The sequence below is a fragment of the Heptranchias perlo genome, chromosome 9 (genome assembly GCF_035084215.1).
Source record: "Heptranchias perlo isolate sHepPer1 chromosome 9, sHepPer1.hap1, whole genome shotgun sequence".
NCBI classification, from domain to species: Eukaryota; Metazoa; Chordata; class Chondrichthyes; order Hexanchiformes; family Hexanchidae; genus Heptranchias; species Heptranchias perlo.
This window is the reverse complement of record NC_090333.1, coordinates 51968322-51980408: the sequence shown is the minus strand read 5'-3', so window position 1 is coordinate 51980408 and position 12087 is coordinate 51968322. Positions and strand designations below refer to the sequence as shown.

The 12087-nt window shown below is 41.8% G+C and overlaps 1 protein-coding gene across 4 annotated transcripts in view; it reads right to left on the bottom strand.

Moving 5' to 3' along the window:
- Positions 1–12087, bottom strand: part of dock7 (dedicator of cytokinesis 7) — a 170603-nt gene that overhangs the window by 133945 nt on the left and 24571 nt on the right. For all 4 annotated transcript variants that reach the window (XM_067990418.1, XM_067990415.1, XM_067990416.1 and 1 more), the window contains exons 9-13: positions 10319–10468; positions 8387–8467; positions 7900–8065; positions 1261–1403; positions 1027–1120 (exon numbers count right to left, since the gene is read on the bottom strand). In XM_067990418.1, the coding sequence (XP_067846519.1) occupies positions 1027–1120; positions 1261–1403; positions 7900–8065; positions 8387–8467; positions 10319–10468 (634 nt within the window). The remainder of the gene's footprint in view (positions 1–1026; positions 1121–1260; positions 1404–7899; positions 8066–8386; positions 8468–10318; positions 10469–12087) is intronic.

Sequence of the window (12087 nt, the reverse complement as noted above, 5' to 3'; positions counted from 1 at the left end):
TCAAGATAAAAGAAGATATGTTTGGAGGGACAGGAACAAGCTAATACAATAGCCTTGCTTGGACAGTCACGTTTGTAAACCCTGGGGATAAGGTAGAAACAAGGAGGGTGGGTTTGGGGGAACAATGAGATTCAATGCAGTGAAAAAGGGGGAAGACGATCTTTCTAAGAAATGAGATCAGTAACATTCTGTAAATAATGTTTATGATGAAGGGTTCATCTGAAAATTTAATCTTTCCCTTTCAGACACTGACAGACCCTGGCTGTGCATTTCCAGCATTTTCTGTTTTTATTTCAGCTGCTCAATATTTCCCAGAATGAAAGCAAAATGGCAATCTGGTCACTGGCCTCTGCTGGACCACTCACGAACCAGTTACTGGGACAGGTATATGACAGAGCCATTCAAATCTTCACTGCACAGCTCTCAGTGTTAGGTCCAGCCTGTGATTTAACAATTTGCAAACCACGTCACCCTTCTCAACATTAGGTTTTTTCCTTGCTTTCATTATCAACATTCCTGTTGACAGTGAAACTGTTCTATTAAGAGTTAGTAAACAACCTGACACCTCAGTAAGAAACAGTTTGTCACATCCACTGAGCCTTTAATATTTGACTGAGTTTCCCTTCCCTCCCCGCCCCCCTCCCCCCCCAAAAAACATTTCCTCCACATTTCTCTCATCTCTCAAAAGTACAAAATCATGCATTTCCCTCTGGTACTTCATCTAAATGGCCTACATAGTGAGTGTCAGCAGACTGCTTTCCAGAGGGGTCAATGAATTGTAACCAAGAGCAGGGGACCTGATGGATTTCCTCCGACCTCACCCCTAAGGCTAAGACCAATGAGGCAAATCGTGGTCCTTCTACCACTTCCTCTGCTGAGAGCAACTAATTCAGCATAAAGGACAAAACCAGAAACTTTTCAGGTCTGTATGATTCAGTCCCTCACTTGGCGGTGCTTTCACCCACATTTAAGCCATTGAGGGAAATACCAGATAAGAAAACTAATACTTTTAAAAGAACTACTTGCCAGTGATTGGTCTTAGTCTCCGCAGAACAGACGATGGTCTTCTCATGTCAGCAAGGAATTTATACAAATCTTCATCACTCAGGCGCTCTCCCTCCTAGACGTTGCCGAGGAGTAGAGGAGGGGAAAAGAAGGGTAGTGAAAGGTATGCAAGTTCTATTTATAGATATAATATGCACTGATCTATCTGCTGACTTGAATTTCTATAATACATGATGTGCATTTGTTTCAAGTTACCTGTTTGAAGAAGTTTGTGACAGTCAGTGTGGCTGGCCTGAAGCTTGAAAGGTTACACGATTCATCCCCGCTGCTCGTTCGTTCAAGAGACCGTCTTCCAACAAGACCAGAATTCCTTCTTTCTGACCAGGAACCTTTCCGCTCTATCAGGAAATAACGTCACACTGATTAAGAAAATGGTCACTAACATAGAGAGCCCCTTGCCCTCACACTAGAACAATGCTACCATGAGTTTACAGCTTCTCTAATTTTCTCTCCTCAATCCCAGGGTACCAACTTCCCTCCAGTAGGCATTCTAGATGTGTAAAGATAATAAATGCCAGCAGATTATTCGACCGTGGGGACATCACAGCCAAACCTGATCTTATCCTCACCCAACACCTACATCGTGTTCTTCCCAGCAGCAAGGCCAATTGTACCCCCGGATGAGACTGGTTTATTTGCCTCTTCTTGTAGCTCAGCTGAATATTAAGAGATCCCATGGCATTGAGTGAAGAAGAGCTCGGAATTCTCCTGATGTCCAAGCCACCATTCCTCCTTCAACCACCAAGACCAAAAACTGATTAATCTCATGGCTCTTTTTTGCAGAATGGCTGCTGCATTTGTCTACATTACAATATTCACTGTATTTTGAAGTTAATTCATTGCACAAAGGGTTTTACAAGCAATTTCAACAATATGAAAAGACAATGTATAAATGCACATATTATTTCTTTTTATCTATTGCATACCAGGCGGTGCATTTACCTACTGAGCCACTGGGGAGCAATGTGTGTGTTTTTATGGGACCTCCTTCACTTCTACATTGTAAAGATCAGGAACCTCACTGGGTGCCCCCTCATTTCCATTTAATTTTTCAAGCAGCTGTTCTAATGGTGCAGGTTTTGCCTTAAATTTTTTGGTTTTGGGGCTGTGGGTTAATCACCACAGGCGTAATTACACTATGACTGTAACATCAATACAAAATAGTTTCAACATAGCAGTTATAATATAAATATATCCTGAAACCAGCGTCAGGACCCAACCTGATACAAGTGCAAGCTGAATGAGACTCGCCGAAGGAGGAAGTCTCACTCCGCTTCACTTTGGAGTCATAACACCGATGTATACTACATCATCTGGAATTTCCGCTGATCTCCCACCGTAACTTTGGCAGAAGCCCGAGAAATGTTACGCCATTTCTCCCGGGTTTCCTCCAATCTTCCACCGAAGTTACATCGAGAAATTGTGAATTGCTAAATGTTGATATGATGCTGAAACCACTTTATACTGACACTAAACTTGTACTGTAAATGCAGCCTAAGAGTTTCTATATTTCGTTTTAGTACTTAACTTCTCAAAAAACTTTCTAACAGTGTGAAAGGCTCGAATCAAAAGGGTAATGGTGACGTGCTCAAGGTTTAAGATTATGAAGAGTGACGCTAAAGTAAATAATGATAGCTTGTTTCTACTGATTGGTGAGACATGATGAAAGCACATAAAATGTAATCACTTTAATGAGAGGTTAGAAAATAAATTCTGTACACAGAGGGTGGTTAGAATCTGAAATTCATGTCACAAACTGTTGTTGAAGCAGAGTCCATTAATTCTTTTCAAAGGGAATTAGATAGTTGAAAAAAATATTCATGGATGTGGGAAGTGAGCAGGAGAATCAGATTAGATTAGATGACTCATGAGAAAAATACTAGTGCAGACCTGGTAGACTGAATGGCCGGATTCTGTGCTGTGACATTCTATGAAAATATTCAAGCACTAAGTAACTCTATACTGCAATACCACATATCTGCCATTAGAGGGCAAAAGTGATCCACATAAATGGAGCACAGTTTACCACAGTGAAGGCAGCCAAAAACTGGCATCGAAAACTTTTTTTTAAATCCTCTATACAAAGAAATACTTCCCAACATCTCCCGAAACCCAACTTTCACAACATTGGTCCTGCACCCTCTTGTCTTACTGCTTTAGCGTATCTGGAAGTATTGTACCAGGTTTACTTCCTCTAGTCTGTTAAGTATCTTTGATGTGTCCACAACTTCACTTCTGTGACATTTTTTGTGACTGAAGAGCCCAACTTATCAAGTCTTTCTTCATAGTTCATCCCTCCAGCACCGGAAATCATCCTTGCTTCTCTCCTCCATCTCTTCAATGCGTGGCTCAAAGATTGGTGTGGGAGAAGTGGGTTTCGAATCGTGGGGCATTGGCACCAGTACTGGGGAAAGAGAGAGCTGTTCCGTTGGGACGGACTACACCTGAACCATGCTGGGACCAGAGTTCTAGCGAATCGAATAACTAGGGAGGTAGATGGGGCTTTAAACTAAATAAGGGGGGGGGGGGGGGTGGGGAGGGTCCCGGTGGAGAGAAATCTAGGATGCTAAAGAGAAAAGACAAAGAAGCAGTGCAGGAAAGTGATTGGGGTAAGGATAACCGGATTGTGTCAGGAAGGGACAGAGCGTACAAACTAAAGACAACAAATAGGGTCCAGGTAAGAAAAAATGGTAATTAGACAAATAGGGCCATAGTACAAAAAAATGTTAAGGTGTCTAAAAATGTTAAAAAGACAAATCTAAAGGCACTGTATCTGAATGCATGAAGCATTCGTAAAAAGAAGATTTAACAGCACAAATAGATGTAATAGGATACGATATAATTGCGATTACGGAGACATGGCTGCAGGGTGACCAAGGTTGGGAGCTGAATATCCAAGGGTATTCGATATTTAGGAAGGGCAGGCAAAAAGGAAAAGGAGGTGGGGTGGTGTTGTTAGTAAAGGATGAAATCAGAGCAATAGTGAGAAAGGATATTGGCTCAGAAAATCAAGATGTAGAATCAGTCTGGGTGGAGTTAAGAAGCACCAAGGGGCAGAAAACACTGGTGGGAGTTGTCCATAGGCCTCCAATCAGTAGTGATAATGTAGGGGACGGCATCAAACAGGAAATTAGAGATGCATGTAACAAGGGTACTACAGCAATCAGGGGTGACTTTAATCTACATATAGACTAGCCAAACCAAATTAGCAATAACACAGTGGAGGATGAATTCCTGGAGTGTGTACGAGATGGTTTTTTAAATGTTGAGGAGTCGACCAGGGAACAGGCTATCCTAGATTGGGTATTGTGCAATGAGAAGGGGTTAATTAATAATCTTGTTGTGCGAGGTCCTTTAGGGAAGAGTGACCATAACATGATAGAATTCTTCATTAAGATGGAAAGTGAAGTAGTCCAATCCGAAACTAGAGTTCTAAATCTAAATAAAGGAAACTACGAAGGTATGAGGAGTGAGTTGGCTATGATAAATTGGGAAGCTTCATTAAAAGGCAAGACAGTGGATAAGCAATGGCTAACATTTAAGGAACGAATGCATGAATTGCAACAATTAAACATTCCTTTCTGGTGCAAAAACACAAAAGGAAAAGCAGCCCAACCATGGCTAACAAAAGAAATTAAGGATAGTATTAGATCCAAAGAAGAGTCATATAAAGTTGCCAGAAAAAGTAGCAAACCGGAGGATTGGGAGCAGTTTAGAATTCAGCAAAAAAGGACCAAGAGATTGATTAAGAGGGGATAAATAGAATGAGAGTAAACTTGCAAGGAACATAAAAGTGAACTGTAAAAGCTTCTACAAGTATGTAAAAAGATAAAGATTAGTGAAGACAAATGTAGGTCCCTTAAAGTCAGAAATGGGAGAATTTATAATGGGGAACAAGGAAATGGCAGAGCAATTAAACAAATACTTTGGTTCTGTCTTCATGGAAGAGGACACAAATAACTTCCCAGAAATGCTAGGGAACCAAGGGACTAGTGAGAAGGAGGAATTAAAGGAAATTAGTATTAGTAAAAAAAAATAGTGCTGGAGAAATTAATGGGACTGAAAGCCGATAAGTCCCCATGGCCTGATAATCTGCATTCCGAAGTACTAAAAGAGATAGCCATGGAAATAGTGGATGCATTAGTTGTCATCTTCCAAAATTCTATAGATTAGGGAACAGTTCCTGCAGATTGGAGGGTGGAAAATGTAACCCCACTATTTAAAAAAGGAGGGAGAGAGAAAACAGGGAACTACAGACCGGTTAGCCTAACATCAATAGTAGGGAAAATGTTAGAGTCTACTACAGAGGATGTGATAACAGGACACTTAGAAAATATCAACGGGATTAGACAAAATCAACCTGGATTTATGAAAGGGAAATCATGTTTGACAAAACCCACTGGAGCTTTTTGAGGATGTAACTAGTAGAATAGATAAGGGAGAACCAGTGGATGTAGTTTATTTGGATTTTCAGAAGACCTTTGATAAAGTCCCACATAAGAGGTTAGTGTCCAAAATTAAAGCACATGGGATTGGCGGTAATATACTGGCATGGATTGAAAATTGGTTAACAGACAGGAAACGGAGAGTAGGAATAAATGGGGTCTTTTTCGGGGTGGCATGCAATGACTAGTGGGGTACCGCAGGGATCAGGCCCCAGCTATTCACAATATATATCAATGATTTGGATGAGGGAACCAAATGTAATATTTCCAAGTTAGCTGATGACACAAAACTAGGTGGGATCGTGAGTTGTGAGGAGGATGCAAAGAACGATTTAGACAAGTTGAGTGAGTGGGCAAATACATGGCAGATGCAGTATAACGTGGATAAATGTGAAGTTATCCACTTCGGAAGGAAAAACAGAAAGGCAGAGTATTATTTGAATGGTGATAGATTGGGAAATGTTGATGTACAAAGAGACTTGGGTGTCCTTGTACAACAGTCACCGAAAGCAAACATGCAGGTACAGCAAGCAGTTAGGAAGGCAAATGGTGTGATGGCCTTCATTGCAAGAGGAATTGAGTACAGGAGCAAGGATGTCTTACTGCAGTTATACAGGGCCTTGGTGAGACCACACCTGGAGCAGTGTGCGCAGTTTTGGTCTCCTTAACTAAGAAAGGATATACTTAGCGTAGAGGGAGTGCAGCGAAGGTTCACCAGACTGATTCCTGGGATGGCAGGACTGTCGTATGAGGAGAGATTGGGTTGACTCAGCCTGTATTCACTCGAGTTTAGAAGATTGAGAGGGGATCTCATTGAAACATATAAAATTCTGACAGGGCTAGACAGACTGGATGCAGGGAGGATGTGTCCCCTGGCTGGGGGGTCCAGAATGAGGGGTCACAGTCTCAGGATACAGGGTAGGACATTTAGGACTGAGATGAGGAGAAATTTCTTCACTCAGAGGGTGGTGAACCTGTGGAATTCTCTACCACAGAAGGCTGTGGAGGCCAAGTCACTGAATATATTTAAGAAGGAGCTAGATAGATTTCTAGACACAAAAGGCATCAAGGGGTATAGGGAGAGAGAGCGGGAATATGGTTTTGAGATAGAGGATCAGCCATGATCATACTGAATGGCAGAGCAGGCTCGAAGGGCCGAATGGCCTACTCCTGCTCCTATTTTCTATGTTTCTATATTGCCTTTAAGCCTTACTTTGGGGAGACCAAAATTGTACTCAATACGCCAGGAGCAGCCTGACCAGAGCACTATACAGCTTCAGCATGACGTCTGGGAATTTGAACGCAAATGATTTGGTAATATAACCCATCATCCTATTACATTTTCTTTACTGCCACCTCACAGTGATCGTTATCTATGTCTCACAAAGCATAAGCTTTATACTAGTTACAGTCACACTACAGCACAAAGCCATCTTTATATACTTGATTTTTGAAGTTTAACAATGGAACTGCTTTTACATTTTTAATGTTAATAAAGAGCTACAAGACAATCAGCTCTCCTGAGAAACAAAGTCCTATGCATGTGTTTAAGTGTATACACACAGAGCTATGCTTTGCCAGAGTACTAAGCAATGCAAAAGCCAGTCGTGAAATTTGATATTGCCGTCTCACACTGCTCTAAAGTAGGTACCAGTGCCTAAATGGTATCCTTCACATAAAAGCAACATTATAATGATACACGTCAAAACCTCATCAGTAGCCTTAGTATGTTTTTTTTTTAAAATAGGTCTTTGTCCTGTTAATTTCCACAGATCCATATTACCCCAAAACAAGTACTGGTACTTCAGACCAATGAACCATTCTTGAAAGATATTAGGAAATATTTAAACAAATGTTTACCTTATAAGCAGATAATTCTTAATGCAATAATAATCATTTAGAAAAATGGAAATACCTAATTAAAATGTTAATTAAAAGGAGTTTGTTGGTGCAGGAGGTTATATACTGCCTTTGCATCTCTGGGGCCTGGGTTCAAATCAAAGCCAAACTGATGGGATCGAGTCCCATTTGAAATCAGCCTGCTAAGTTTCAATCCAGTATCTAGTTGACATGAGCCCAAATGATGCTAAATTATTAATGTGACATGGAGGCTACAAAATGGGAACATGGGAAATAGAACTGGTGCATTAGAAGTACTCTTCTGAACTTGGGGTTAGTAGAGGCAGCTTTGCTTTGCATCTAAATTGTGCTATACCAGACCTTGGAATGATTGATGCTGACACTGGGTGCCTGAAATGATTGCATTCTCCAGTCCAGACATCCCTCAATTTAATGAGAAAAAAAAAATCACCAAATAATAAATATACAAATATGCAAACATCAGCTGTTGTTACAATGTATAAAAAAAAATTCTGGAAAAGAATTTCACCTCCTGCTCCTAACTCAGAGTCTGTACTGTCTCGCTCCAGGCTTCCTGCACTGTTAACAATGTTCATTAGATGTATGGCAGTCCAAGCAAAAGGCATGCGGTACTTCCCCAGTCTGTGACAGAACTGCTCCGCCTGGCACTTTAGCTTCTCTAACTTTTCCTTGTTCTGCAACAAAAGAAAAAAAAGCATATAATTAAGAGCAAATGCTCTGCAACACTCAGTGAAATAAAACTCTGTCACTGTTGAAATCACACAGTCCCATACTATTCTCAAATGATGCAACTCAATCTAGCGCGTCAGACACCAGCAGTGTCTGCGTCCCCTCCCTCCACCACACCAAAAAACCCATGTGCATTTGTTAAAAATGGAACAAACTTACTGCATCCTAATTACAATTTATAATATAAGTTAACTATATTTTGTTGTAATCACTGTTTGCTAAATCTTAATTCCACGATTTCAAAAATACTTCAGAAAGGTTCTTACTTTGGTCGTGTCAGACTCCTTGAAGATCATGTACGGTTCTGCACATTCACCAATATCTCCTTGTTGCAGAACTTTTTCCAACTGAAAAACAAAGAAACAGAGAGAAACATTATTCGTGACAGCAGACAATCTGCTCTTACAAACTCGCCACTATATGTAAAAGTTTCAAATTATATTATACTATAAGAGGTCGCTGATGATTAAGTGGATCCAGCCTGATACTCAATGTCACCACCAACATCAACTAAAAATTGCATTTTTATACCACCTTTAATATACAAAAACACCATAAATTGTTTCACAGAAAATGGACAACAAGCTAATGGGGAGTGATTACCAAAAGCTTGCTCAAGAGGTGAGTTTAAAGTAGGGTCTTAAAGTTGGAGAGGTTTAGGAAAATAATTCCAGAGTGGGATCTAGACGACTGACAGCATGCCTATCAATGATTCACAAAAGGATGGAGTCAATGGAACAAAGAGTTTGGGAATGGAAGGGAAGTGTAGGGCTTGAGAAGATTACAGAATTAGGGAGGGGCAACGCCACTGAGGGATTAGAATTTTAAATTTGAGGCCTTCGTGGACTGGGAGCTATAAAGATGGGCAAGTTGGATATGATACAGGATAGGATTGTGACAGCAGAGTTTTGGATAATAGGAGGCTGGCCAAGTGAGCAAAGGAGTAATCAAGCCAGGAGGTGACAAAGGCATGGATGATGGCTTCAGCTGCAGGTGATATTACAAACGTGGAAGCAGGCGATCATTGTGATAGAGGTGATAAGGGGCCAGAAACACAGCTCAGGGAAAAAGAATAGTGTAGTGGTTATGTTACTGGACTAGGTTTCCAGAGGCCTGCACTAACAATCCAGAGACGGGGAGTTCAGATCCCACCCTGGCAGTTTGAGAATTTGAATTCAGTTTTTAAAAAAATCTGGAAATAAAAAGTTGGTATCAATAAAAGTAATCATGAAGCTGTTGGATTGTTGTAAAAGCTCAACTGGTTCACTAATAGCCTTTAGGGATATAAACCTGCCGTCCTTACCCGGTGTGGCCTATACTTGACTCCAGTCCCACACCAATGTGGTTGACTGTTAACTGCCCTCTCAAGTAGCTTAGCAAGCCACTCACTTGTATCAAATTGCTACCATCAATTCAGAAAGTAGGCCAGCCGCCGCCTTCTCTGGGCAACTCGCCCACATCCCAAGAATCAATTTTTTTAAAAAGGACGCCAAGGTTGTGAACAGTTTGGTTCCGCCTGAAACATTGGCTGGAGAGAGGGATAGGGTCAATGGTGAAGATATGGAATTTGCAGCAGCGACTGAAGACAATGGTTTCAATTTTCCTAACGCTGACTTGGAGGAAGTTAAGGCTCATCCAAGACTGGATGTTGGACAAACAGTAAGGTAGCATGGAAGCAATGGAGGAGGGGAAGAGAGGTGGTGGATTGGTTGAGTGGATGTCATCAGGGTATACATGGAAGCTGATTTTATGTCTGCGGATGATATTGCCAAGGGGCAATAAGTAGATGAGGAAGAGGAAGGTGAAGTATGGATCTTTAGGGAGTCTGGACTCATTCATGCAAAGCAGGAAGGTCCAGGTTTGATCCTTTTTCTGTGATAAATTAGTTGATTTCAGCCCAGGAATCTCCAACTGGCCTGAACACCCTTGGACAGCAGTTGGGGGGGTGGGGGGCGGGGGAAATCAGGCAGAGTTCCCCTTTCCTGATTACTTTCTGGTGACTTGCTAGAAAGCATAGATTATAAAGCCCGCCCCCATCTTCTCCCCCTCCCCCCCCACAATGGTCAAACAGCAGTCACCATCTAGGCTCACACATGAAGAATGGGTACGAGAGCAAGGTACTGTGGTGCCGTACCTCAGCATCAGTCAGCACCTTCAAGAAAGAAGAGAAAATAATTTAAAATATAATTCCTTCTTACCTTTATAACTAAAAAAACATCCTGACAGGGATACGTGATTGAGAAGATTGCCGATCGAGCCAGCGTTGAAATAGCTGCGGGAGGAACATGAGGTCGCAGCATGCCTTTCATTTGCTCAGAATTCAAATCGAAGAAAAAATTTTCTGAAATCTATTTTTTAAAAAAGTATTTGGTATAAATTAGAAAATGATTGCTTTACATATTTTGAATGTTGAAAATATCTGCATAATATACAACCAAGGCAGTCACAGTAGCTCTACACTGCCCTCTAGAGATGTACATATGGAACTACAATTCATAACAAGACTAATGGGGACCCTCGCACCATTACCTACACAAGTCTTATAAACCAGAATTTTTTTTTTAAAAGATTGTTAAATGCCCAGATTACATTGGCCTACATTCAGATTTTTCTTTTGTGAATTCTTGTTCTCTTAAAAATGGGAGCCAGTATTACTATCAAACACTCCCAGGTCAGGTGTAAAACAGGTTAGATGTATGGTGAATCTCCTAACTTGCTCCGACCTCACAGAAATATTCCTATTGCAATAGTATGACATTTTTTCATTCCTACAATGGCCACCATTTGGCCTGTCTGAGTCTGATCATCAGTGAGCTGTGGGCCCATGCCACCTAATTTCAATGCAGGATTCAGAGAGTGAGAGAGAGAGAACTTTCATCCCATCAGAAAATACAGAGATTATATAGCAGGCTTGTTGGTATTTGAAGATAGACAATACAGGTTTCATATTTCAGATGGAGGCCCACCCATTCTGACAAAGGGACTCTGTCATGTTTTTACGGTAGGTATTTCCTCGGTTTCAGTGTCAACCCGTCATCAGTCAGTCCCATAAGCAGACCTCATGATCCCTACAACCCGGAGTGTGCTTTAACCAGCCCAATATCAAGATAAACGGAATGAGACCAGGGATCATAACAGAAAACCCTTACTCTGAACACTGGTTGTTGGAATGCTGTCATGTGATTCTCCTTTCCTACAAAGTCAGACTAAATATACACTCCATCAGACTAAGAATTGGGGCATGATTTTTACTCCGAATCGGCTATCCCACACGTCCGTAGATATTCACGTGGGGAGCCCGGAAGTGAATTGAAGGTAAGTATTTGAGCTTCCAGGTTTCCCATGCGTCAGGCAGCCAGTTTGACAGGCTGGCTGCCCGTCGGCAGTGAAAGCAGTTGCAAATCAGAGAGAGAGGCGGGAGGGATAGAGTGAACATTGGGCTTGGAAAAGATCGGGAGGGGGGGAAAATGGACAACATCAGGGGGGGAGGGGAGGGGTCAGCCAGAAGTGGGGATCGGGGGTGGGGGGTGTCAGCCAACAACAACATCGGTGGGGGGGGGGGTGTCAGCCAGCAACGACTTGGGGGGGTCCTGCCAGCAATGGACAACAGGGTGGGGTCCATCATCGGGCCGGGGGGGGGGGGGGGGGAGAGGGGAGGATGGTGGCCGATCGCAGGGTTCCTGTCAGCCAAGTGAGCTTGTTGGACCTGGATAAAGCACTCCTGCATTAAAGGCACTCACCTCATGGATTCAGCACTACCCACCTGCTTTCATCTGACGTAATTCAGAAGCAATGGGAAACCCGAACAGGTATGGTTAAATTCATTTTAATGTTCCAATACTCAAAATATTAAAATATTAAGTACCTCAAGTATTTCAATGAGGTACATTGCCCTTTTAAGTATCGGTGCCGCAAGGATCTGTGATGGGCCTCAACTATTTACAATCTATATTAGGAGAAGGAACTA